The sequence below is a fragment of the Girardinichthys multiradiatus genome, chromosome 2 (assembly GCF_021462225.1).
Source record: "Girardinichthys multiradiatus isolate DD_20200921_A chromosome 2, DD_fGirMul_XY1, whole genome shotgun sequence".
Classification (NCBI taxonomy): domain Eukaryota; kingdom Metazoa; phylum Chordata; class Actinopteri; order Cyprinodontiformes; family Goodeidae; genus Girardinichthys; species Girardinichthys multiradiatus.
In genome coordinates this window covers 51,652,564-51,680,031 of record NC_061795.1, presented here as the reverse complement: position 1 = coordinate 51,680,031, position 27,468 = coordinate 51,652,564, and the positions used below count along the sequence as shown (strand labels likewise).

The 27,468-nt window shown below is 41.6% G+C and overlaps 1 protein-coding gene and 1 long non-coding RNA gene across 3 annotated transcripts; both read left to right on the top strand.

Annotated features, from left to right (window-relative positions):
- The first annotated feature begins 226 nt into the window (after positions 1-226).
- On the top strand, positions 227-27,468 carry zgc:56622 (uncharacterized protein LOC326033 homolog). Of its 2 annotated transcripts, none has more exons than XM_047353987.1 (10): positions 227-471; positions 16,629-16,799; positions 16,880-16,996; positions 19,731-19,808; positions 21,109-21,225; positions 24,418-24,530; positions 26,668-26,803; positions 26,875-26,958; positions 27,044-27,126; positions 27,201-27,468. In XM_047353987.1, exons 1-10 carry the CDS (start codon positions 382-384, stop codon positions 27,232-27,234), a joined length of 1,023 nt encoding a protein of 340 aa, XP_047209943.1. In that variant the 5' UTR covers positions 227-381; the 3' UTR covers positions 27,235-27,468. The 2 variants fall into 2 exon arrangements, with proteins under 2 accessions (XP_047209943.1, XP_047209952.1); XM_047353996.1 differs by having other exon boundaries at positions 229-471; positions 26,716-26,803.
- Positions 7,828-14,900, top strand: LOC124860581. Its single transcript, XR_007036395.1, has 3 exons — positions 7,828-7,950; positions 8,077-8,133; positions 14,609-14,900. It is a non-coding gene; the product is annotated as an uncharacterized LOC124860581 (long non-coding RNA).

Sequence of the window (27,468 nt, the reverse complement as noted above, 5' to 3'; positions counted from 1 at the left end):
AGCGTTGGATCATCTCCATCTACTGGCCAGCTGAATATATTTCAGCACATTTGTCATCCGACTGGTGTGTGTGTGTGTGTGTGTGTATGTGTGCGTACACACTGGTGCAAATATGAGTGAAGTGACCTTTGAAACCTGCCAGTACTGACTTCGTATTTACTCATAAATACTTGAAGGTGGTGCAGTACTTTGAACGTTGCCCAATAATTAACTTCCTGCTAGATAAGGAGGAAAGTGAGTGGGTACAAAGTAAGTCAGAGGTGAACAGAAACAAATGAGATGAAATAAAATCAGCAAAGAAAAAGGAAGGACGTTGACACAGCAGAAAGGAAAGAGGAAGAGGAAAGCAGCTTTAGTGGCAGTTTGTGCTGCTGTGACTAAATGCTCTCCATGGAGGACACGCAGGTGGTCAGGCATGTTCAGCTGAATGACGGCACACGTATGCCGCTGCTGGGTCTGGGAACATGGAAGGTACACATTCTCAAATATCTACAGCATAGAAAGGTTATTATTTGTTGTGTAGACAAGTTCCTGAGGATTAATAAATATAGATGAAGAAGAGCTTCTTGAACTTAAAAGGTATTAGTAAAAACTGTGATCGGTAGGTTGGAGGAAGATTCAGTCTGACATTTTAAATAGAAAATGAGAACACATATAAATCTTTACTGTGTCTTCATTTCTAAGCAGCTACTAATCCGAGATAATTGTTGTAGAAAAATTCATATCCAGAGACTGATGATTGTCACTCAGAATCAGCTTTATTTTAATCTTGTAAGAAAGAAGGATTTTTTTACAGCATTGGAGATGCGCTCAGTAGTGCTGCTAAATCCTTCTGACCAGACAAAGCAAAGGTTCTCTTTATAAGCTACAACAGTTCTCAAGGTAACTCTCATGAGACCCAGAGAGAGGGTCTCATGCTTGTCCTAGATATAATCTTAACAGTGTGGCATTACTCTAAGACTAAATAAGAGAAGAATGGATCAACACTGAGGGGTTCTAATACTTTTGTCAGTTCCTGTAGAGAATCAAGGAGCAAATCAAGCAAGGCACTAAAAATTTCCATAACAATCCATCCTCTTCGATTATAATGAAACTAGTTTCATAAGTTATCGAACACCCAAGAAAATCTTTACTGAATGACAAAGAAGGAAAGTACAAGAAAATGAATTTCAAAATGTGAATTGATTAGTAATAAAATGAGTAATAAAACAAATCAAAAACTGATTATATGAAATAAGTAGTAATAAAAAATGACTAAATAATGTAAAATGAATAATGAAACATTATTACAAAGCTAAACACTACAACACTAAACTACTATAACTGTCCTCTTCTTTGTTGGAAACAATTTGTCTCTTCAATCAACAATATTTTAAGGAATGATCAGATAAATGAATACACAAATACTATAAAAAATGAAAAGAAAATATATATTATACTAGCAAAATGAAATCAGGAGTTATCATCCACCCTGTGTATGTTCGGTACACATCTACATCATTAGAATTAGGAGGATTATTTGAATAGATGTAAATTGAATATCAGTAAATTTATTAGAAAGCATCATCATCATGAGAGTCACTGTCAGACTCATCAGAGCAATCCATGGGTTCCTCTACACCTGTGAGGAGAGGTATCTGATATGACCTAGAGGAGTCCTCCTTTGACAGAGCTGTAGTGATCAATCTGTTAATTAGTGCGCAGACAGGGAACGGCACAACATCCACAGCAAATGAGAATACCTGTGAAGATGGCAAAGGAAGTCATACCTGTAATAATAAAATCCTTCCATTTACCAAAAGTGTCAGCAAACCAATCAGGTAAAGGATCTACACCAGAGTCTTCTGTCATGTGATGAGCCAGGGAACGTAATTCATCCAGAGCTCTGGCTACTGAACCATCAGGAGCGGTTATTTGGAACAAAAGTACAACATAAAGAACCAAACATGGAACAAACACCTCCCTTTTCAGCCAACATGTCTAAAGTCATTCTGTTTTGCCAAGACATAAGAGAACTGGAGGATAGTTGGTCAGTTACACCGATCATTACATCTCTGGTGATGTTTGCTAAGCGCTGTATATTATACTGTATATTGTAGTGGACATAATTAATGCCTTCAACATTTTTGTTAGGAGTCATCCAAAGAAATATTGATTCAAACCCATTGGCTATAGGATTGGCTAACTTATATTCATCTGGAACACCACGTGGAACCCCAATAGCATCGAAAGAAGTGGGATTGTTATGTCTGAAAGAAAAATCCACTGCACGTTTGTGACGGAGAATCGGGGATGGAGAAGTTGGTAGATGTCCAAGTAAAGCCACTAGTAGAGCTAATCTAACTAAAGTACATGTTCCTAACCAAGAAGAAGGCAAATAATTAAACAGTGTCTTTCCACCACAATACCAGAAGAGGTCAGCTTGGAGGAGTGAACTAGCATTATCCCAGGTTGTAACATTTATGGTCTCTGAACACCAAGACTTAGACATGTGACCCACAAAGCTGTAATTCCTCCTGGTAAGGCATGTGTAATTTCCTGCTCTAGAAGTGAAAACTGGAAGGAAGGTGTTGTTGTTAGCAGGTGGGAAAAGGTCACTCAAAGTGGAACAATGTTTAGGTGAAGGAGTCATGAGTAGAACTAACATGCAGTCAAACCCAAGGCAGTCTGTGTTATATAACAAAGGAGCAGGGGTAGTGAAAAGCTGTGGTCTGGCTGAAGAACAGGCAATACACTCTGTCATGTTATTGCTTTTAGCAGTAAATGTTATCCATTCTAACCAGGTGTTTTTGTCAGAAAATCCAGTTTCAACCTGCAATATTACTTCAGGTGATGAGACATTTAAATAAGTGACCAATGCTTCAGGAGGTGTGGTTGGGCTAGGAGAAATGCTAACACCAGAAATATCTAGAACTTCATCAGGAGGTTTAAGTTGATACACAAACTGAATTTGAAACAATCCCAGTGGGTCTCTTCCAGAAACATCAGCTCCTAAAATCAAAACAAGTTCATTAAGATCTGCACGATAAGCAGTAGGCCAGGGATTCTTCCACATTCTCCGGACAGTTATTACCAGGGGATTATATCTAGAGTTGTCAGGTCGTTGAGTAGATCTGTCCCTAATCAAACTGACGTGTTGGTGCAGGCCCTGTGGAATATAGTTAGAGTTCAGGTTGACAGAACCTTTTGGATTTGAATTCCAGTACACATAAGTCCAGTCCAGACACAACTTTCCAATTGTTAGCCTCCCAGGTGTGCGGACACAAATGTACACATCTGCATTCTGAAACCAACTGTCATGACCTTCACAGGGGACCACATCACAGAGGTCAATCCTCGCTGCCACTGTGGTATTCCTAAGAACCTGTATGGTTACCAGCCCTGAGTTCCTCTCTACGATGGCCATCGGGACTGCTCTGCCTGTTCTGATGTGCTTCATTAATGTTTTTTCTTTAATTTGATCATGGACGCGTGGTCCCCCCTCCTCTCCTTTTTCTTCAGACCTGATCCATCCTCAACCGGTGGAGAGAAAAAATCAACGTCTAAGTAATTTTGTTCTTTTCATAGTAAATCGGATAGGTACATTTAGAGGTCTGGGCAGGATGAGGCATAGTTAAGGGTGATTTAGAATCATCATTAGTTAATCTAAGGTATTAACTTGTTGCATGCAACAATGATTGAATTGTTTTATGCTGAGCTGTGTTTTGATTTGCTGCTGTGTGGTTCATGTTTGTCCGGTTGATCCCAAATCAGCAAGGAGTTAAAAGTTGGACTTTTAAAAGTTTTTCATGCAAGGCAACTGCGGTCTGGGCCTCACCCGACCACTCTTTGTTCCAGTTTTATTGCTGGAGATTTTCCACTAAGTTCCCGCCTCAGAGTTTTATGACTCTTGTCAAGATTTGGGGCGTTCAACTGGTTGTGGCTAAAGGGGCGTGGCCCCACCGTTTCATCAGCTGATCGCTGCAATCGAGACAACACCAGGAGGATTTCTTTCCATTTAAACCAAATTACACATTTTGTCCATAAAACTACTGGTTTGATCTTCATAGACACTAAATGCACATATTTTTCTTTTATTATTATTGTTAGGTAGTCATTTTTATTCCCTTTGTGTAGAACGGTGCTTGTTAGTTAGGTGATGGTTTTTATACCAGAATAATGGTATATCAGGATTATTTGGCTTCAATAAATCTTCATATATATATATATATATATATATATTATGAGAAGAGTTTGTGTTTATTTCATGCAAGAATGTTTTATCTGTCAAAACAAGGTCAAAGTTGCCCCACCTTCAGTGAAGTGGTTGAATAAACAGTGACAGTTGGTGGTTTTGGTTAATAATTAATAATTATTAAAGAGCTTTGGGCCCATAATCACAACACCAGAAGACATCTCTGATTTCTATTTGTAAGTCATGATTTTTGGTTAAGAAATAAAAAAAAATTCAAATTATGATTTTAAATTATAATTCTTGATGAATATTAATTAATCAATAATCATAATCCTTACATAATGATGAATACATAGAGCAACACGTATGCAATAGTCTTTCCCCATCTCTTGTAGTCCTTCATTTTGGAAGATTCGGGGCTGAAAGGAGGCATCCTCTTCTCGTCCAAGTAGTCCTTTTAACAAACGTTGCACTGCTCAAGGGATTATTGTGCCCTTATCAGAACAGTGTTCTTCACCCACCTTTTCAATCACTCTCCAGTGATTAGCTTACAGTTCGTAGCCTTGTGGTGGGCCACTGTCCTCACATGTTAAGCAGGAGATGATCCAGGTAAAAGATTCCTTGGATCCTGGGGACCAGGGGAATCCAGACGAGCTGGAACCTTCTTGCAATGCGATGTGTGTATCCAGTTGACTCGCTCTGCCACCTTCACAGCCGTGTGGGTGACCAGCAGGATCTGAAATGGTCCTCTTCAGCGCCTGGACTTCCAGTGTTTCCTCCTAAACTCTCTGACCAGAACCCAGTCGCCTGGCACCAAAGAATGGAGGGGAGATGTGGCTGTCTCAGGTAGTGTCGCTTTCACCGTCTGTGAAACTTGAGAAAGCACAGTCGACAGGTTTTGACAGTAAGACATCTTATCTTCACATTAAGATGTGGAGGGCAATGGGCTTGGCAATGTCCCAATGCCCAAATTGGGACGTCTGCCAAACAGCACCTCAAAAGGACTGAGGTTTACTCATGCTCTTTGCCTCATTCTCATAGAAGTGAGCACAATAGGCAGGACATTTGTCCAAGGTAAGCCAGTTTCTTCACAACACTTGGCTAATTTTAATTTCAAAGTCCCATTTTCACGTTCCACTGCACCACCACTCTGTGGATGGTATGCACAGTGTATTTGTAGGTCAAACCGCAGGAATTTACTCACCTCCTTCATTGCTGCATTCATAAAATGAGTCCCATTGTCACTAGAAATCTTTGAAGGAATGCCCCATCGGGGAATTATTTCTGTTAAAAGGGCTTTGGTGACTGTGTGACTGTCTGCGTTTTTGCTTGGAAACGTTTCAATCCATTTGCTAAACATGTCAACAACAACCAACACATACTTTTTCCCTTCAGATGGAGTGATTTCAATGAAGTCCATCATAAGATGTTCAAATGGCCTATCTGGTTGTAGATGTGCAGCTTGAGTCATCTGTGGTGTTTTGCCTGCATTGTATGCTGCACAGATCATACAAGATTGACAGAATTTATGAGCATAAATACAGAAACCTTTTGTGAACCAATGAGATGTTAAAGCAGCTATTATTCCCTCTTTTGAACAATGATCCAAACCATGTGTGAACTTTGCATAATGTGGAAAGAAGTGTTTGGGACCACATGGTTTATTGGTCGGGCCCATCCAAACACCATCAGTGCACTTCGCTCCTGCAGAAACCCACAGGCGCCTCTCCCCCACAGAAGCAAAACTTTGTAATGCTTTCAGGTCATACAGGTGGTGGGGGAGGAGGGGTATCCTTGTGTGTGCAAAGCAGTGAAAAGCAGAAGAGAAGAAGAAGCTGCTAGTTTCGCTGCTAAATCCGCTCTGCTGTTCCCCTGTAAAGTAACATCTGTCGAAGATGTGTGTGCTGCTCATTTACACACAGAGATGGCTTTTGGTAAAAGAATTGCTCCGAGCAGGTTAGAAACCTGAACATGGTTCAAAATGGGTTTTCTATCACTTTTAAGAAACTTTCTGTGTTTCCACAATGCCCCGAAATCATGGACTATACCAAATCCGTACCTCGAGTCTGTGTAAATGTTTACAGTTTGATTTTTGGCTAATTTGCAAGCTTCAGTCAGGGCCACAAGCTCAGCAGCCTGAGCAGAAAAGTGTTTTGGCAGTGAGCCTGACATAAGAGTTTCATGGGAAGAACACACTGCAAAACCCACCTGATTCTTACCAGTATCAGGGTTTCGAGAAGCCGAACCATCAACAAATAAAATCATCTCTGGATTCTCCAGAGGTATCTCAGAAAGGTCAGGCCGGGGTGTGCAAACTTCCTCCAACACTGAAACACAGTGATGAGGCTCCCCATCCAGAAGAATTGATGTTTATCTCAGCCAGCGAGCAGCAGAAAGGTGTGATGTTTTTTGTTCAAGCAGAATAAGAGTGTGGAACCAAAACTGTGAGGTCTGCATATCCAACAGTGTCTCTAGAAGTCAACACAGCTTTTTCTGCAGCTGCCAGAGCACGAAGGCAGTTAGGGAGTCCTATAGCCACGGGATCCAATTTTGCAGAAAAATAAGCAACGGGTGGCCATGTACCTCCATGATCTTGGAGGAGAACTGATGTCATGCATCCATGCTTTTCATCAACAGCCTGATAAAAAGGTTTGTTAGGATTCGGTAATCCTAAAGTAGGAGCCTTCTGCAAAGCCAGCTTAAGTTGTATGAAAGCTGCTTCTGCTTCAGGTGTCCAAACAATATTCTCCTGAGACAAAAGACCTTTACCATGCATGAGAGCACCCAACGGGGCTTCCATACAGGAATAATTAGGAATAAAATTCCTGAAATATGAAGTCATGCCCAAAAATGACAACTGTTTTTTTGTAACAGGTTTTGGAATGTTTTGCACTGCATTCACACGCTTTGAGGAAAGAGTTTTATCTTCAGCAGAAATAACATGACCTAAAAAGGTTACTTGTAGCTGGACAAGCTGAAGTTTAGAAAGAGAGGCCTTGTACTCCTCTGAATGCAAATGTTTCAACAGTGTGACAGTGTCCTTCTCACATTGCTCCTTAGTAGGACAACAAAGCAGAAGATCATCAACATACTGCAATAAAGCAGAACCTGAGGTCAACTCCAATGACTCAAGACTAGCTTTCAATGCAGCATTATATATAGTCGGACTTTCACAATAATCTTGACACAGACGAGTGAAAGTGTAAGGTTTTCCTTCAAACTCAAAAGCAAACCAAAATTGGCTCTGCTTATCAACAGGTACACTAAAAAACGCATTTGAAAGATCAACAACAGAAAAAAACTTTGCATCTGGAGGAACTTGTGACATAATAGTATGTGGGTTTGGAAATGTAGGAGCTCTGGCTTCTACTGGAGCATTTACAACTCGTAAATCTTGCACAAACCTCCATTCAACAGGTTCTGCTTTACTCCAGATCTTTTTAACAGGAAAAAGAGGAGTTCTTACAGGAGAACTTTCACAAGGAACAATAATTCCTTCTTTCAGAAGTGATTCAAAAACAGGTTTGATTCCCATAATGGCTTCTGGTTTGAGTGGTCATTGTTTCACACACGGTCTGTAATTTGACTTTGGAGTCACAACTACAGGTTCACAACCTTTTATGAGTCCCACATTATATTTACTTTTTGCCCACAGGCCAGGAGGCACCTGGTCTAACAATGGATGTGAAGTGACGTCAATTTCTACAAATGAGCCATTTTGGGAGAACAGATCATTTTCTGAACAGTTCTTTGGCAGCGTAGTGTGCTAAGAAAAGGTATTTTAAATACAGAAAGTCTCTTAGAAAACATAAGATTAGAATTTGTTGGTACCACAGTCCAATCAGGTACTTTTTCACACTGCAACACAAAATAGTTCACATCTGTCCACTTTTATGTTACAGATTTTGCCAAAGCGATGTGTGGGACAGCGTCTCTTGTTTTGAAAAACTGCAGCTGGTGTGAGTTCAGACACACAGGAACCGCGGCTGTATTAGCATTCCAATACAGTATAGATGTGGTTGGTTTTTCACAAGAAATGCGAAACCAAGCTTTCTCATATTCTTTGTCAGAACCCAACAACATATGAGCAATACAGTTTAAATCAACAGCTTGCATAAAATCACAGGAGGGATTAACAACTGATCTAACCTCCTTCAGCAACTGCTGTGAACACAATTAATTTTGCACTTTCCACTCATAAGCATAATTTAATGCTTGTGGACTGAACTGTACTGCTGTAAACACTGTATCAGCCTGAGTAGAGACCTGTACCCCCTCTGGGGTGGACATTAGAATGATCCCTAGCTTGCACATCAAATCTCTACCCATTTATTTTTTCCTGCTCTCGGTGGAGGAGGACGCTTTTTCTCTGTCTCCCACACCCTCCCATATCTGCCCTGCTTCAGCTCTGTGTCTTGTCTTTTTTTTTGGAGCCTCTTTTTGCAAATCTTCCAAAATATGGATTTGGTCAGTTGGTCTCTCAATGCAATTGATCAAATTTTCTCGAGGAGAAGACAGGGGTCGGGAGAGCCCACTTGCCCGGACGGGACATTTTTCTCTGGATACACGATGAACTCCTGGCAGAAGTGGAGGATTGTGTGTTTGTCGATAATGTCAGTCTAGGATGTGGAAGATGTGTATATAATTGGATGTTTGATATCAGGATTTCTGCTTTTTGGAGTCAGTGGTTACCTGGCATATCGAGAAATTTGGAGAATGTCAGCAGCTGTTCTGGCCATTGTAAGGCTGCCTGGCATGTATAATGGGATCTTCAGAGCGATCAACACTCAGACTGAGATGTTACGTGAGCTGAATCGCAGACTGGATTTGATCCTTAGGATCGCAGGCAGGTTGCGGTTCCTGGACTCAGGGGTGAAATGGGATAAATCTTGGAGAAAGTTGTTCGCTCAGATCTGGCAGAAAGACCAGGAATTTGGCTGTTTGGATTCACCTTTGAGAAGAACCAGTGAGACTCTCAAGGCTGACGGAAAATTAAGAGTCAGCCTAACCCAAATAATTATTGTTTTTCTGAATCTGGCTCCCCTGCACGGCCTTGATGGCTGGTTATCTTCAACTTCTCCTGGAAGTTATGTAAACATGACGCTCTGCCCCTCCCTTCCCTGAGGACATCTGTGGACCTGCTCAGAACTTTGTGGCCGGTTGATAAACCTTCCAACGAACCATCAAGGACAATGGCCTCTGTGACAGTGCTTCATGAACTTACTTGGACACACACACATGCTCAAGATAAACATATGCACCCCTCACACCACCTTCACCGTTCCCGGCATGATGTTGTTTTGTCAACTTGTTGCTTCTTTGTTCTGAGGTTTTTTACAATCTCAAACTGTATCCTCCTAAGGATAAAGTGTGAAATATGATTTATTTCCCTCTACTTTCCTAATGTGGTCTCTTTTCTCATCTAACAAGGGCAGCACCTGTGAGTGGGCAGCAAAGCCTCGGTGACCCGTCCCCCCTTTGTCTTGTGTCATGATGTATGTTTGGATGGGTTGTACTGGACTTCTAATTTCCCCTCAGGAATCAATAAAGTATCTTTGAATTGAATTGAATTGAATCAAATTTACAGGACACATTGATGATAAGAGGAAACAATGTTTGAAAGTAAACCCATCAGGTGTTACATATGCGATGGGCTTTGTAACATGTTCCCTTGTCGTCTGCCCCGATGCTGACATAGAAAAAACATGGTTTCTGCTGAGTTTTGGGGGTGTTGAAACTTCCTCTGCCTTAACAACAGAAGAAGTTGCTTCTGAGTCTACCATAAATGATATTTTCTTTCCTGAGACTATAAGATCAAACATTGGGAAAGCTTTATATGCCTCTGAGGTAAAATGAGCATAAGTTGGTATATATTTTCTCTCAAATTTCTTTTCCAAAACAGCATGTTGCACTTTAGTCAAGTCATCACAATCATTGCAAAGCAGCTCTTCATTGCTTGAAATAGGAAGAGATGGAAAAGTGGATTGAGCGTCTGTATGTATATTTGTGTGTGTGTGTGTGTGTCTAACTGAGAAATAGGATAGCTAAGAAAAGAGTGTGGAGCAGTTGGATGTGTGTTAAAGAGGTGTGGTACCGCTTTGACGAGACGGCTGACACTGTGCTGGGTTGCGCTTGCCCTCCTCTGCCTCGGTTAGTCAATCAGCCTGGTAAGATGCGGCCTCAGCTGGGTAGGGACATTGATCCCTCCAATGTCCCTTTCTGCCACACTTGAAACAGGTGTCTGAATCACAAAAACGTCGACCTCTCCATGGGCCTCGCTTTCGTCAACATCCTCCATTTCTATTCCTTCTGACATTTTGGTACATCGTAATTGTGGCTAGATGCAGTTCTTTGTCAGATGCTTCTTTTTTACTCCGCTGCCATTCTTCAAACATGAGTTGAGCATGTTTGGCATGTCTGCGAACATCAGCAAGGTGAGGATGATCAGCCCAGCCCACATATGTCCCCTTAAGATGTTGTGTTAAATGTGGAAGCATTTCTTTTATGACCGCATCACAAACAAGTGTCTCCCAGACCCCTGCTTCTTTACCCACTTCTGTGGGTGTTTCTATTCATATAATATATAATATAATATAATCATCTTTATTGGTCATTGCACATGTACAATACATTCCACTATTTGGTCACTGCTTCGATCACTCTGGTGATGAAATCGTTAGTGTCTTCATCAACTTTCTGCTTGCAGGCATTGATGTTAGTCATATTGACGTTTCGGGGAAACTCTGTCTTTATGGCAACCGCCAGGTGATCAACGGCATTCCTGTATTCCACATTTGAAACATGATCCCAATCCTCATGTTTCAGATGTAGGTTTGGAACAAGGAGCTTGTTATGGATTTTTGCAATGTTAGACGCAGTTATTTTACATGTCAGGATTCTGCGTATTTCAGCACCAGTAGGACGATATTCCTTGCAAAAAACTGGTGGAAAAAACTTCACCTGACTGAGATAGGCCAGGGAGAAGTTTTGCACACTCCTCGATGTCATGAGAAGTGCAGGCCCGGAAAACCAGGTTAGGTCCATTTGGACCCATTACTTCCACCAAAGGTGCAGTGAGAGTGTGTCCCTGAGCCTTCAGTCTGGTATGAGAAGACGGAGGGCTGGAGCTCGGACCTGGCCGTGAATCAGAAGGATCTGAGGAGCTGTGCAGCTGTGATGTTAGAGCTGTCTTCCACCTTCAGTGACTGCTGTTGCTGCGAGGCTGCAGATGTGGCTGGTTCTGCAGCTGGAGGTCTGGAGGTTGCTGCTGCAGAGGAGGAGCTGTCAGGCTGCTGTTTGTGTCTGATGGGTCGGTAAACATATGAGTCCAGATCGTGGTCCACCACAGCCGCTAGAGTCGTCAAAGCTCGTAGATTAGGGTATAGAGAGTAAGAAACAAGAAGTGTCAGACTTTACAGCTGGATTATAAGAGGGTGGGGTTATTTTGTGTATGTTTGCATCAGTATTAGGACCAAAGTTGGTAAGAACAGGTACAGAGATAGAGCTTTTATTTTGTTGCCCACCCATGTCTTTACTGTCATCCTGATTCCCTGGCATCAATTTAGAGGTTTTTTTTCTTTTGGCGTCGCTCAGCTTCCTCTTTCCAACATTTTAACTATGCTTTATATTTTTTCATATCCTGGTAATCTTTTTGATCTATTTTCTTTTGTCCCTCTAATTTTTCCTCCTTTTCTTTTATAGCTTCTTCAACCCTCTGTAAAACTGTAAGACTGTATGAACCCCCTGCAGGAAAGTTAAATTATTTTACCCATTTGTTTACCCACTCAGTGCTTTGTGGACCACATTTTTTAGCAAAATATCGAGCGTTTCTCCCTGGGGAGGAGGAGGTAATCCCTTAGAAATTAACTGCTGTCCCATACTGACAGCCTTGCCACACCCTTTACTTACTGGTAAATGGGGGAATATTCCTTTAAAACCTGCAGACGTCTCCACAAGAGTTTAGAGCTTTCTGGCACCCTGATCGCCTTCCCCCTAACTTACTGGTTAGGAGAGCCTCACTCAACCGTACAGGGAGGGGTCTCTACTGGTGAAGTACTGGTCACCCGCACGCAGCGTGGCATCAACCGCGCCAGCAAGGTCCGTACACCTCACTCCTGGTCCAAGGCGGGAAAAATCCCAGATCCCCTTTGTCCTCAGTAGAAAACTGTTAGTTTTAACCTTTTAGTTAAAATTTAAGAAGTCCTTATTATTATTTTCTCTATTTCTGCTTTTTTTATTTATATATATATATATATATTTTTTATATGTATATATAATTAACTTATAGGCCTTTGGCTATAATTTGTTTTTGTTTTCCTAATACAACCTAATGATAATAATTATTAATTTGTGCTGATCCAGGATCTCACCATCTCTGGGAAAAATTAGGTTTTTTCTGGATTCCAGTTCTGAGTCTCCCAGGAACCTCGACGCAGAAGTCCTCCATCCCTGTAACACTAAGCGGGATAAAGGCAAGGAATCTCTTGCAAGGCTGGCGCCTGGCACTTCTTCGTCGATGTCCCTAGAGTAAATCAGTCAAGGAATCCTGTTTGTGACGCCAATTGTTGTAGAAAACTTCACATTCAGAGACCGATGATTGTCACTCAGAATCAGCCTGATTATAATCTTGCAAGAGAGAAGGATTTTACAGCATTGGAGATGCGCTCAGTGGTGCTGCCAAATCATTCTGACCAGACAAAGCAAAGGTTCACCTTATAAGCTACAACAGTTCTTAAGGTAACTCTCATGAGACCCAGAGAGACGAGGTGAAACCTGTTGTTCTAGACATAATCTTAACAGTGTGGCATTGTCAGAATGTGTTGTTGAACGGAACCGGAGTGGAAGCAGAGAACTATAATCATAATCATAATCATAATAAGGAAACCATTCTAAGAAAATAAACAGGAAAGCAACGCCAAGGCTACTAGGACTGAGGAGAGCACACTGGGAGGCAGAAGGTAACCAAAACAGAAAACCACAACTAACATGAATACAAAACATAAATAAGAAACATCTAAAAAGGTCAAACAAAACCACAAAACCGAAAACATCCAAACCCTGACAGGCAAACATATTATCTCACACAGTTACCGTCTTGACTTACCTGTCAAGACGGTAAGTAAAAAACCACCCTGAACATTAAAGTGTTCAACTGCAGAAACTGAAAGAAAACATCTGAATATTACAGTCAGGGCTTAAAGTTAAAAAATTTGAGTCTGAAATTTTTCTTGCGGTGGCGATAGAAATGAAATCATAACATATTGTTGCTCCTGCCAATGTTTATTAAAAATGATCTCTCAAAAGTGCAAATAACTGCTTTTAACAACACAAAAAAGTCAACTTGTAACATGTAACAATGACTTAAACGTGGTTGAAATGTATTTGAACTTTAAGAAATAATGTAAAATATCTGCGCCTCAGAGTGCAGCTCTGCAGCTAGAAATCAACACTCAACACCACATTGAACAAACACATTTCAGTCAAATCGTTTGCCAGAAATTTAGACTGGTCAATATCACAATTTAACGGAAAAAGTTATTCATAGCTGGTTTAAGGATCCCTACTGTTTTTCTCTGCCTCTTTAAAGGTTCTGGATTAGTCCTGTAAGAGATCCGAACCACTTCTTTTCAAACTTTTACCAGAAACAACTATGCCTGGGTTCAAAGAAGAGAAAGCATCTGAGGCTGTTATATTGAAGGCGGTGGATTGGATGTAGCAGGGGAAGGTCTGATTGATCCAGTAGTTTTGGTTGGGCTTGAGAAAACGGGTGGTCCGACTAAGGTTGAGTGAAAGATGCTATATGCCCCAGATGATGCTTTAACCTGTTCAGGGAACAGGGCTGGACCACAGGAGGGGGCCAAGAGTCTATTTGCTGAACAAACAGCTTTAACAGGTCTATAGGTTGTTTTGGCTGATTTTGTTGAAGGAGCATAGTGGCTATATGCCCTGGATAAGGTTGTGGCTGCAGAGGTGGAGGATATGGCTAAACTGTTGTGCCTATGTGTCTTAGATGGCCCTGAGCCTGGACCTGTGGCTGAAGCAGAGGGAACTTTAGAGGCTGCAGTTGGGGTTAAACAGTCTGATCCAAGCAACACTTTAGCCAAAGCAGCTACTTTTGAAGCTTTCTTTTATGTTGCATCTCTTTTTTCTTTTCCAACTTTTTCTGATAGTTCTGATATGCCAACAGACATGATCTTCTTATTGGCTGATCCATTCTCATGGTTGAAGCTGTGCACTGCCTAGCCTTCAAGGTGGATTTAATTACTATAAGACCCTCATATCTCTCAATATTCATTGAGCATCTATCTGCCTCAAAAATATCATCCACTAGATTGAAAGATCCTTCAACAAGAGGTCCTGTAAATATGCTAAGCAAAGCTTTTACAGGCTTGTTAAGGACACGAAATCATTCTCCTCCCTCCCGATTCTTTATAGACACAATTGGGCTCCACCAGCCAACATCAGCACCGGACTCCTCTTCATTATAGAAAGGGGCCTGAGAAACCAGCTCAGCATCAATTTGAAAATCCATACTTCTTCATCAAGTTTGCCAATCTCTTCTGGTGCAACAACGTTTGGTAAAGCCCGACCCAAGGTAATAAACGCTGTACAAACAGAGTAATCCTGCAGTAGAGATGGACTGAGTGCAGACAGTGCTGTGATTGTACCGTTTTTCAGTGGAAGGTTTTTTAGCAGAAATTCTGCTGCTTTCATAAATCCTTCTCAAAGGCTGCTGTAGACATTCGAGACCCATACTTTCTTCTCTGAGTGTGCTTTGCTTATCTTAGAAAAGCATTGTGAGAAATGCCAAACCCATGTGAAGCAGAAACACACATATTGTACATGTGATCATATATTTTACTACAAACTTTCAAGCTGCTGTGGAGAGTTCTGAGTAAACCACGAACTTTGCCTGAAAATTTAAACAAGCACACCTTACAGGTCCCTCCGTTAGGGTTAACCCTCTGATTTTTTTCACAGATTACCTGCCCCATATTCTACTGTGAGGACATAGTGAGTTTTAATGAATAGAAAAAAAAAATGTTTTACAAAAGGTACCTACTACAGTTTTAAAAGCTCAAGTTGGAAATTTGATTTTGATGCTGCAGATGCTGTCATAAAAATATTCAAACCAATTTCCTATTACCAGATTATTGCATAATGTGAAATGTCCAAACTCTAAAGGACTATCCTTAATGAAGCCATAATTTATTTCATTTCATAAACATGTCTGTCTGATAATCAATAATACCTCTGAAGATGTCAATCACAACAATCAACGTTTCATATTCTGTGAAGAGTACTGAGACCGAACACCTCTTGTGATCTCGTTCTGAAGAAAGGACCCGAGATCCAAAGGGCACCGGGTTGTGTGGTGAGGGCAATGAACAAAGAAATCTGCTCTTTGTAGCAGCTTGGGGGGTAGCTTCTGCTTCTGCATACCGGTACACAGCAAGGCGTGCAATGCCGGGGCCTCCTCTCATGCAGGGAGGGGCAAAGCTGCTACGTCTCTTCTGGGGGATCCTCTGGTTCAGATTCAGTATCTTCAGAAGCTCAGAAAGAAAGGTTTAAGACAGCTTGTCATAATTACCCCTCAGTATGAACGCGGGATGGTCAAACAGCAGATCATAACTTAACTTTTGGTTGTTCTTTGATAGATGGATACACTAACATCAGATCAGCTTAAGGGCAGAACATAGTGAGGTGTACCGTGATCAGCATTGACTCCATGCGCACTGTGTTTTAGGGTTATAGGGTTTATAGTTTGAGCGTACCATTTTCTACATTTTTGATGACAAATTGCTACATTTCCAGACACCATGGATCATCGGATGAGGAGACAGAGCTAATTTGCCATGTGCAGTGGCTTGTAAAAGTATTAATACCCCTTGAACCTTTCCACACATTGTCACATTACAACCACAAACATAAATATATTTTATTGGAATTTTATGTGGAAGACCAACACAAAGTGGTATACAATTGTGAGGGGGAACGAAAATTATACATGATTTCTTTGGGTTTTTTAAAAATAAAAAACTGAAAAATCAGCAAGCTCCTTATAAGGTGGCTCAGAGGAGGGTGGGGGCTGAGGTCACATGGGCTGTAAATCTACGGCTGTCCTCAGATAACCAGCAGGACTGTTGGGCACCACTCCCACCTGGTCAGTTTTAACCTTTGAAACTCTTTGTTTTAGGGAAAGTGTAAAATGTGTCATGATGACAAAGAAGTAAGCTGAGACGTTGATCTGATGATGGAGATGTTGGTTTTTATTTAGACCTCTGTCTCACTTCTTTCTCTTTCAACATTACTCTAAATTGCAACACTACTCCACTCATTTTGTAAATCCAACAAATGTTTTTATTTGTAAGCCCATTTGTGTCCAGTTGTCAAATGCAATTATGTGTCATCACGTTAGAACTGAGGCTTATCAGATACCCTTTGCTTGCCACAGTCCTTTCAGCAGACGTCCATCCAGGGTGCTGTGGAGGCCGCCATCGCAGCCGGATACCGCCACATTGACACTGCCTACAGCTACAAAAATGAGGTGGAAATCGGCAAAGCTCTGAGGTCCAAGATGGAGCAGGGAATCATCCGGCGGGAGGACATGTTCATCGTCAGTAAGGTGAGAGAGCAGTTGGAAAAAAACTGTTCACATTAAATATGATGCTGTCTTGATGTGTTTTTTTTTTTTTTGCTTTTTAGCTGTGGTGTACCTATTTCGCCCCAGAGGACATTGCAGTCTGTCTCAATAAGTCCTTACAGGATCTCCGACTGGACTACCTGGACCTTTACCTCATACACTTTCCTGTCGGCTTGAAGGTTTGACATTCAGACACAATCTGACAAAAATTCACATCCAAATCCCACCCCTGCTCAGCATGACGTAACTCATCCTACAACAAAGAGCCTTGAACGCCTTCACATTTTGTCAAGGTGCAACCAGAAACCTCAGTGTTATTTAATAGGATGTTGTCTGATCAACTGCTTTAATTATTGATGTAGCAGATTCTCATACTCCCATTTCTTTTTCTCAGCAGCACTAATATGAATGGAAGAGAATTAGGCCATTTTGTGCTTAAATACAAGCTAATGATTGGATTCCTGTTTCTTCTGAATGCAAAGTAATGCATTCCCCATCAGAGCATAAATATTCCAAATCTGTCACCATGGTTGATCCTTTCTGTCCTCAGCAACAAATTTAAAAAAATTGTTCCAGCTTCCCTTTGGGTACAACAGAGGAATGTTGTAAGCATCCTCATAAACAATCAGGCAAACAAATTAACACATAACAACAATTCAATTCAGTTTATTTATATAGCACCAATTCACAACACATGTCGTCTCAAGGTTCTTCACAACAGTCAGGTTCATACATTCCTATTAATCGTAACCATTGAACAGTTCAGTCAGATTCAGTTATTTATTCAAATTGGATAAAAAGTTTTTCTATCTAAGGAAACCCAGCAGATTGCATCCAGTCAGTGACTTGCAGCATTCACTCCTCCTGGATGAGCATGTAGAGACAGTGGACAGTCACTGGTGTTGACTTTGCAGCAATCCCTCATACTGAGCATGCATGTAGCGACAGTGGAGAGGAAAAACTCCCTTTTAACAGGAAGAAACCTCCAGCAGAACCAGAACCAGGCTCAGTGTGAGCGGCCATCTGCCACGACCGACTGGGGGTTTGAGAAAACAGAGCAGAGACACAAAGAGAACAAAGAAGCACTGATCCAGGAGTACTTTCTATGGGAAGGAAAAGTAAATGTTAATGGATGTAGCTCCTTTAGTCGTTTCATCTAGAAAGAAAGAACAGATAAACTCTGATCCAGTTTTCAAGGTTAGAGTCTGAAAGAGAGAACATAGAGTTAGTTACAGTAGAAGCTCAGTCAGTAGCCATGTCTAGGAGAGAGAAAGGGTTAAACACTAAAAGACAGGGCTATGTGGATCATCGGTAGAGGGTGGGCATTAAGTTGTTGCCAGCAGAAGCTTGGATGATTCCCCTCTCCAGAAAGGTGTCACAGGTAGACACAGAGTCAGGCCAGGTGTAGCTTCTAGGAAGAGAAAAGAGAGAACATAAAGTTAAAAGCTGAAATAACAGCAAATAATGCAAAATTGGAGAGTAGTATGAGAATGTAGCAAAGAGAGTGAAAGTGGTCATTATGTCCTCCAGCAGACTAAGCCTACAGCAGCATAACTACAGAGATAACTCAGGACAACCTAAGCTACTCTAACTATAAGCTTTATCAAAAAGGAAAGTTTTAAGCCTAGCCTTAAAAGTAGACAGGGTGTCTGCCTCACGGACTAAAACTGGGAGCTGGTTCCACAGGAGAGGAGCCTGATAACTAAAGGATCTGCCTCCCATTCTACTTCTAGAGACTCTAGGAACCACCAGTAAACCTGCAGTCTGAGAACGAAGTGCTCTGTTAGGAACATATGGAACCATCAGATCTCTGGAGTAACTCAGGAGGAGCTGGAGAGATCCACGGCTCAGGTGGGACAATATATCCACGGGACAACTGTTAGTCGTGCACTACACAAATCTTGTACTTATGGAACAGGGACAAAGCCAGAAGATGCCAAGTAGGAGACACAGTAAATGTGTGGAAAAAGGTGCTCTCATCAGTGGAGACCAAACTGAACTTCACTACACCCTAAACTCTATATGTGGAGGAAAGCTAACACTACTGAATACCGGAACACAGCATTCACTCAGTCAAACATGGTGGTGGCAGCATCATGCTGTGGGAACTGGGAAGCTGGTCACAGTTGATGGGAAGATGGATGGAGCTAAATCCAGGACATCCTGGAAGAAAACCTGTTAGAGGCTGGAAAGGACCTGAGACAACCACCCTAAAGATACACCCAGAGCTACAACAGATGGCTGAGATCAAATGAGATTCATGTTATGAGAGCCTAATATGTGTTATATTTCCTGTTGTTCACTAGATAGCGCTGTAGGCTCAAGGATATGCGTTGAGAGTCAACAGGCAGTAGGCAGGTGTTGAGGGCATACAAGTTTTGACTGCTGTGTCGGAGTCCGTTAAAATGGCATTGTCGTGTATTTTGGAGTTACTGGATTTGTACACTGATGACCCTTCAATACAAAAGGATCTTTGGGATTGACCTTTTACACGCATCAGGTGTGAAAACAACAGGTCTAACGTTAGCCGCCTGGCGCGTCATAACAAAGCATCCAAGGATCAACACTTCAGTACAATATTAGGCTGGCTGGTACACATGTGTTAGAATAGCCTAGTCAAAGTTCACACCTTACATCCAACTGAGAATCTGTGGTAAGACCTAACAACTGATGTTCAGTATTATGAATACAAATGCATGCCACATTTCATAAATTTCTACTGGTAAGAAATATCAAAAACCATGAACTTCTTCACAAATTAAATCCCAATTAAACCCTTTGGTTTGTGGTTGTAATGAAAGACTGTTTAGCCGGTATTCTTAAAGAAAGGCTGCAAATCAAGATTCAGTTCACAGCTCTGATGAAAGGATTTCATGCTGCCAACATATCTTAAACAGTGTTATTATTTTGCAGAAAATGGGCGATGAGCTTTTTCCGAGGAAGGATGAGAAGATCCTGACATCAGACACAGATTATGTGGATGTGTGGAGGGTAAGAACAAGAAGCAGTTCTTAAAGAGACCTGCATTCAACTCACATACGACACAAGACCATAACAAGAAATGTTAATAGTTAAAAAACATAACTGATGATTTTGTCATTATCAGCGTTTGTTGTCTTCAGATAATTAGACATTTTATTGAAAATCAACCAGAAATACATTTTAAATGAAAATTAGCTTTTATCTGACAGAGACACAAGCATCAAATAAGAGTTGTGAAAAACCAAAGTAAGTTTTAATATGTGCATCACATACATCGTTATTCAGTTTATATTTATTGGTTTAATAAAGTAGCAAGTCCTGTGGTCTGATGAGACCAACATTGAAATGTTTAGACATCGTTACATTTGGAGGAAAACATCAACCTAACTGTGAAGAACAGTGGAGGCAGCATCATGATGTGGGGCTGTTTGGGTGCAGGCGGGACTGATGCATTCACACGATAGATGGCATCATGAGAAAAGAACATTAGTTTGAGTTATTGAAGAAACATCTCAAGACATCAGCCAGGAAGTTAAAACTTGGATAGGTCTTTCAAATGCACATTGTCCCTCAGCATGCCACTATATTAGATACCAGCTGGTTAAGGAGGATAATAATAATAATAATTTAGACTTTATTGATCTCACAATGGAAATGATCCTCTGCACCTAACCCATCCCTTAGGGAGCAGTAGGCTGCCATTGTGCGGCGCCCAGGGAGCATTCAGGGGTTAAAGGTCTTGCTCAGAGATCCAGAGTGGCAAGCTGTGAGATTCCAATCAGGCTGCTGGTGGCCTCTCCAGAATGCAAATGTCCTCTTTTCTAACCACTAGGCCAACACTCCCCAAAGTCCATGATCTGAAGTGTCCGTCACAAAATCCTGACCTCAGTCGCAGAGAACATTAGTGACCAGAGCTTAAAATGTGCGAGCAAGGAGGCCTAAGCCGGTTCTGTCAGGAGGAATGGGCCAGAATGACAGCAAACTATTATGGGCTTCTTGTAGCTGGAAACCCAAAACATCTGAACCAAGTCTCACAGTTTAAAGGGCAAATTCAACAAGTACTGAGATGAATTGAAATGTCTGATCTGAAGAAAGGAACATAAATGTCTGTAAAATTATCTTTGTTATTTTAAAATGTATCAAATAGAAATAATTTAGAAAATCCAAACTGAACTAAAACAGGAGACGTTTAGTCTAATCTGGTGAAAGAGGAATAGTAAAGGTTGATTTGAATTTCCTTTATGTAAAAAGTAAATCATTTAGTGAAACCAAATAAATCCTTTCTAGACTGTAAATGTTGTGTTTTCAGGGGATGGAGGCTCTGCAGTCCACAGGAAAGGTGAAGAGCATTGGAGTGTCAAACTTCAGCATCCTTCAACTGGAGAGACTTCTAGCTCTCTGCAAAGTTCCTCCTGCTGTTAATCAGGTGCTGCTTTTAAATCACACCCACATGCCCCCCAGGAGCTCCTCTTCTTTCACTACTAGCTTACTTTAGCTATTCCAGAACCAGATCTGAGTTGTGTTTGGGATCATTGTCCTGGTCGAACATGCAGTTAGGTCCAAGTTTTGACCACCTAGCTGACAGTTAGTACGATGTTTTTAGGTTTGACAACCTCACCTGGATGCTTCTTTGCTGTCATATTGGTAAAAACAAAAAAGCAAAAGAACTTACAAGGTTAACTATTAAATGCTATAAATTCAGCACTACTGACAGTGAAATGGACATCATGATTCTACCACCAGCAGCTACTTGTTCATGCAGGCAGCTGTAAACTTCAGTCAAACTTGAAACCCATTGGAGCAGAGGCCTCTGTCTTGGTTACCATGGTGATGCAAAACGTGCTTCACTGTGGAAAGTGACACTGGTATTCCAGCAGTTCCCAGTTCATGCTGGGCTAGTCTTGGTGGTTTTTGTGTTGCTCATGGGCATCATATTAAAGCCACAGTTTGGGTCAGATGGTTGATCAGAAGTTATTAGACATTCTAAGAGGAGAATGATCCCAAGCATCCATCAAACCCAGTTCTGGAATGAGTCCAGCGGGCTCATTAAGGGTTGCTTGTTGGAAAGTTCTGAACAATGCTTAAAAACAGGTCTGTGTAGGTAACCAGTCAGTTTAAATGAACCCAACCAGCTCTACCCAACATGATTTTCAGCCAGAAGCTTGTTGGATTGAAAGCATGTGGTTAAGGTGGATGTTTACATGCAACATTTAAATATTAGTAGGGGTGTATGTATATATTTGAGCCTGTGTGAATGAAAGAAAACACACCATAAACTGAAACTTTTTAACTTGATTCTTACTTTTTTTTGCAGCACTAGAAGCCTTTATTTTTCATTTGTCATCAGTAGGTAGACAGGAAAGAGGGCAAATAGAGGGGGAGACATTCGGCAAAGGTCGCTGGGTCTGGGACTTGAACCCGGAACAGCCGCATTGAGGACTATAGCCTCGGCACATGGTCACACGTTTAACCCCTACACTGCTGCTGATTCTTACATTTTAAAATCATTTGAAAATGTGTTTCATGATCAAACCATGATGGATAGATCAAGGTTGACATAAAATGTGTAAAAGCACAAAATAATGAGATCCATGTCTATGATGTTTATGTAGACTTCTGACTGACAAAGGAGGTTAATCTGAGTTAGTCAGGCTCATCCTCCTACTTCAGTACCTAGCCAGGAACTGGTCCATGTCAGTACCACATGTGGGCCATGGGATGAACTCTCATTGGCCTTGATGCCCACAGCTGAAAGAGGTCAAGATGATAAAGCTCACTAGGGCTGATGGAAATCAGACAGAATGAAGAGAACATGGTTTCATTAGAACAGATCTCCAAATCTCACAGTAATCACATTTTCCTTATGTGACATTTTCCAGCCACAGGATCTGTTTTTATCTCCGTTTCTTTTCCATGTAAATGTTTTCATAGTTTGTAATTTGAACCAATAATAGTTTGCCGTCTCATTTCATTTTTGAGCTGGATTATGGATGAAGAACTACAGGAACTAAATCCTTCAAGCATAATGCTAAAGATACCAGAACAAAGCAGATCTTTAAAAGGCACTACAGCAGGGAGAACAAGTATTTGACACGCTGCTGATTTTGCAGGTTTTCTCACCTCCAAAACTCGTAGAAGTCTTTAATTTTTATCAGAGCTTCTCAACTGTGAGGCCACTCCAGGACCTTGAGATGCTTCTTATGGAGCCACTCCTTAGCTGCCCTGGCTGTGTCCTTCAGGTCGTTGTCATGCTGGAAGACCCAGCCATGGCCCATCTTCAATGGCCTTACTGAGGGAAGGAGGTTCTTGGCTAAGATCTCCTGATACATGGACCCATCCATCCTCCCCTCAGGACGGTGCAGTCCTCCTGTCCCCTTTGTCTCCAAAGAATGATGTTTCCACCTCCATGCTTCACGGTAGGGATGATGTTCTTGGGGTTGTCCTCATCCTTCTTCCTCCAAACACGGCGAGTGGAGTTTAGACCAAAAAGTTTGATTTTGGTTTCATCAGACCACATGACCTTCTCCCATTCCTCCTCTGGTCCTTTTCTCTTTCTCTCGGTGGAAGACAGACGCGTTTTCTCTCCCTTCCTCCCTGCTGATCCCTGCTTCTGCTTTTTGTCTGTATTTTTCTCAGAGCCTCACTTTGAATATCCTCCAAACTTGTAAATTATGGATTTGATCAGCTGGTCTCTCAACGTAATGGATCAAATCTTTTCAATGGGAAGACAGGGTAAAGGAGACCCTCTTGTCCAGACGGGACGTTCTTCTCTGGAAACACAACGGATTCTTGGCCGCAGTTGAAGATTGTGTTCCTGACTACGATGTCGGTCGAGGACGTAGAAGATGTCTACATATTTGGACTTTTGATAACAGGATTCCTGCTTTTTAGAGTTGGTGGTTACCTGACTTATCGAGTGATTCGCAGAACGTGGGCGGCTGTTCAAAGCTTTCCAAAGCTGCCTGCGATGTTGGATGGAGTCTGTAGAGCGATCATTGATGCCCCACGAGGTGAGATCTTGCATGGAGCTCCAGACTGAGGGAGATTCACCGTCGTCTTGAACTTCTTCCATTTCTTATCATTGCTCCAACAGTTGTTGTCTTCTCACCAAGCTGCTCAGTTGTTTTCCTGTAGTCCATCCCAGCCTGGTGCTGGTCCACTATTTTATCCCTGATGTCCTCACACAGCTCTCTGGTCTTGGTCATGGTGGAGAGGTTGGAGATGGTTTGACTGATTGTGTGGACAGCTGTCTTTTATCCAGATAATGAGTTCAAACAGGTGGAGTTAATGCAGGTAATGAGTGGAGAACAGGAGGGCTTCTTAAAGAAGAACCAACAGGTCTAAGAGAACCGGGATTCTTACTGGTTGGTAGGGGATCAAATACTGATGTCATGAAATAAAATGCTGATTAATTACTTAGAAATCACACAATGTGATTTTCTGGATGTTTGTTTTAGATTCTGTGTCTCACAGTTGAAGAGAAGCTCTGATAAAAATTAAAGACTTCTATGAGTTTTGGAGGTGAGAAAACCTGCAGAATCAGCAGCGTGTCAAATACTTGTTCTCCTGCTGTAACTGCTAAAATTCTGCATCTGGTTTGATAACGTGTCTCTGACAGGTGGAGCTCCATCCCTACATGGTGCAGACAGATCTCATGGAGTACTGCAAATCCAAAAACATCATGCTGACCGCCTACAGCCCCTTTGGTTCACCTGGAAGACCCTCAGAACTGTAAGATTCACTTGTTTAGATCTTCTCTGTTGGTGTCAGAGCAGCTGACCCAGCTACACCTGAACCTCTTCAGGTGTAGCTGGGCTCTGTTCATGGACCAAGGACACAAACTAATGCAAACCATTTCCATCGATCTGGGTATCGTTGTGTGTATGAATGTTTGCACGTTAGTGGGGGTGACTGGCTGAGGGTGGCTTTAGTGTGGAGTGCTTTGAGCGGTTAGCATACTTCATAAATTCACGCCATTTAACATCTTCTCCAGAGACCTGCTTGCTTCTATCATGATTAAATAAAACTGATGCAAACAGAAATAATTAGACGTTCACACAGCAGTGTGTGACTTTACAGCATCGGCTTTATGTCTTTATTAGATGTTTTATTACTAACTCATTTTATATCTTAATGTTAGAACAGTTCGGAATTTGCTTCTTCTATCTCCTTCAAGATGTTTAGAACCTATTTATCATTTTAACTCTGTTTTTAGAATAGAAACAGATAGGTTGCTTCATGTATTGTGACCTCCAAAATTATTGAAACTTATCCTTCAAATTAACTGAACTTTTATTGCAGCAGCATAATCTCACATTAATCAAAAATGACATCATATTTCTGGTGAGTTATCACATCACACAGAGGCCCATTTATTTTAGCCATCAAATGGGCAAAAACAAGAGGACATCCTTCTGAAAATGTGTCAATCTTCATCAGTCAGGAAATGGCTGAAGGAAAACAGCTGCTGGCCTAAACTTGTCCATTTTTAATGTTAAAGCTTTAACAATAATATTTATTTTAAACCAGCTGTGACAGGTTGGACCAGAACTGAGTTTATCTTTGCCCACGCAGTCAGAAAGGGAGGACAAACGTCTGCAAAGTTCTCTGTTGAAGAACTGTTGCAACGACAGGCATCTTGGCATCACCAAGTCTCCATAACAACCAGCTGTGAGAGAATGGTGCCATAAACAAACATTTTCTGTCCTACCATCACAAACACAAATGTTTGGAGTTTCTGGGATTTTAATTGGACATGTGAGCTTTGGTCTTATCTGACTCAGATTAAGCTATTTAACTATTAAGCTAAAAACTGAAAGTCCAGCAGGATAATGACCCAGAACATATAGATCAAAATCCAGAACACATGGGTGTGAGCCAGAACATCTGGATGATGATCCAGAACACATAGATATAAGCCTCATTTGGATCATGACTCAGACAGTGGCGGTTCTAGACCAAATTTACCAGGGGGGCAGGGTGGGGGTCAGTGCTTTTCCATGGGGACACAGAACAAAATAATAAAACAAGCAAAACAGGGCAATATTTCATGATTTCATATTTTAAGTGAGCCACAGAAAGACTGTGGGTTTCAGGCCCCCTGATCTAGCAGATGAAAACTGTTCGCTAACTCTAACTCTATCTCAATATGTCTGAAGCTAAAAGTCAAACACCTTCATTTTTAATTCATTGTTAAAGTCAAATGTAAAGGTAAAACAAGGGACCAATCAATTAAGGTTTCTGTACCACCATAAGAAACTGATTATGTTTCAGTACAGAGGCCATAACAGGGGCCAGGACCAGTTCTACAGGGGCACCGGCCCTTGTTGGTCCCTGTCTACAACCGTCCATGGACCCAGAACAAATGGATCTTGATTCAGAACACATGGATGTGATATAGAACATATGGCCACATTAGTACAGAAATGGTCATCAGAGAGGAACCAGAACCATAACTGCTTGAAGTAATACTAGAGAAGCCAACAACAGCGGTCCTCATGATTCTATGTGAAGTATTATTCCAAAGGTTGCTTTTTTTGGCCTTATTCTTTTTTTTTCAGTTTTTTTGACAGCAGCTAGATAGGAAACAGGGGTGGAGAGAGAGGGGTAGACATGTGGCAAACATCGCTTGCTGGGACTTGAACCCGGGACCACTGCATTGAGGACCAAACCCTCTTGTACATGGGTCGCACGTTTAAACCCCTACACCATGCCCTCATAATAAATGGTGTGAGATTAATGTTCAGTTATAAAAGAATTTATCTGAAAGCTTTTCTTACATCTTTACCAATGAGTGTGGCGTGTGCTGTGAGTTAATTTTGAATCACTAAGGTTAGTGTCTCCATGGTTGCGTTGGACGTCTTTCCAGCGTCTGCTGGAGGAACCTCCCAGCCTCCGGTTGTTTTATCTGTTGCAGGAAAAGAGGCGAAGCTGATCCCCATAAGCTGCTGGAAGACCCTGTTGTTGCAGATATAGCTGGGAAGCACAGACGCAGCCCTGCACAGGTCAGTCAGTGTATGTGTGTGTAAAACAGTGTGTGTGTCTCTGTGTGCTGATCTCAGTGATGTTTTCTCAGGTATTGCTGAGGTATCACGTGCAGCAGGGTATTCCAGTCATCCCTAAAAGTAACAAACCCCATCACATCCTGGAAAACACAAAGGTAGACCCCAACACATGCAGAACTACACCTCATAAAAAAATAATCCAGAATCTCCATATTAACTTGAACTGAAACTCTGTTCCAGATCTTTGACTTTAGCCTCACTGAAGAGGACATGGCAGCCCTGAAAGGCCTGGACCGAGGCTGGAAGGCCTGCATACTTGAAGAGTAAGTCAGAACCCAGATTCTGATGCTGCTTCTGGTGCTGAGCTCCACATGGTGACTGTCATTGTGTTTCCCAGAATCAAGGCCCACCCATACTACCCATTTGAGTGATGCAGCCGGAGGAGAGATGATGCCAAACTGGACCGAGTGATGCTCAAACTTCAACAAACAGCACCAAATGAGCCGTTCTTCGAAATGAAAGTTCCTCCTGTAGGTTTTGATGGTGTTAGTTTACAGCAGTGACACGAACACCCCTTAGTGTGTAACAGGTGGTCCAGTTCCCCTGATTGGTTCAGATTAACACAGCCTACATATTAAAGTACAATAAAGAAAGAGCACCCTAAA

Coding starts and splice junctions, on each gene's coding strand:
- zgc:56622 (XM_047353987.1), top strand. CDS start 382: ATGCTCTCCATGGAGGACACGCAGGTGGTCAGGCATGTTCAGCTGAAT. Junction 21,226..24,417: donor TTCCTCCTGCTGTTAATCAG/GTGCTGCTTTTA, acceptor TGTCTCTGACAG/GTGGAGCTCCATCCCTACAT. Junction 24,531..26,667: donor CCTGGAAGACCCTCAGAACT/GTAAGATTCACT, acceptor ACGTCTTTCCAG/CGTCTGCTGGAGGAACCTCC.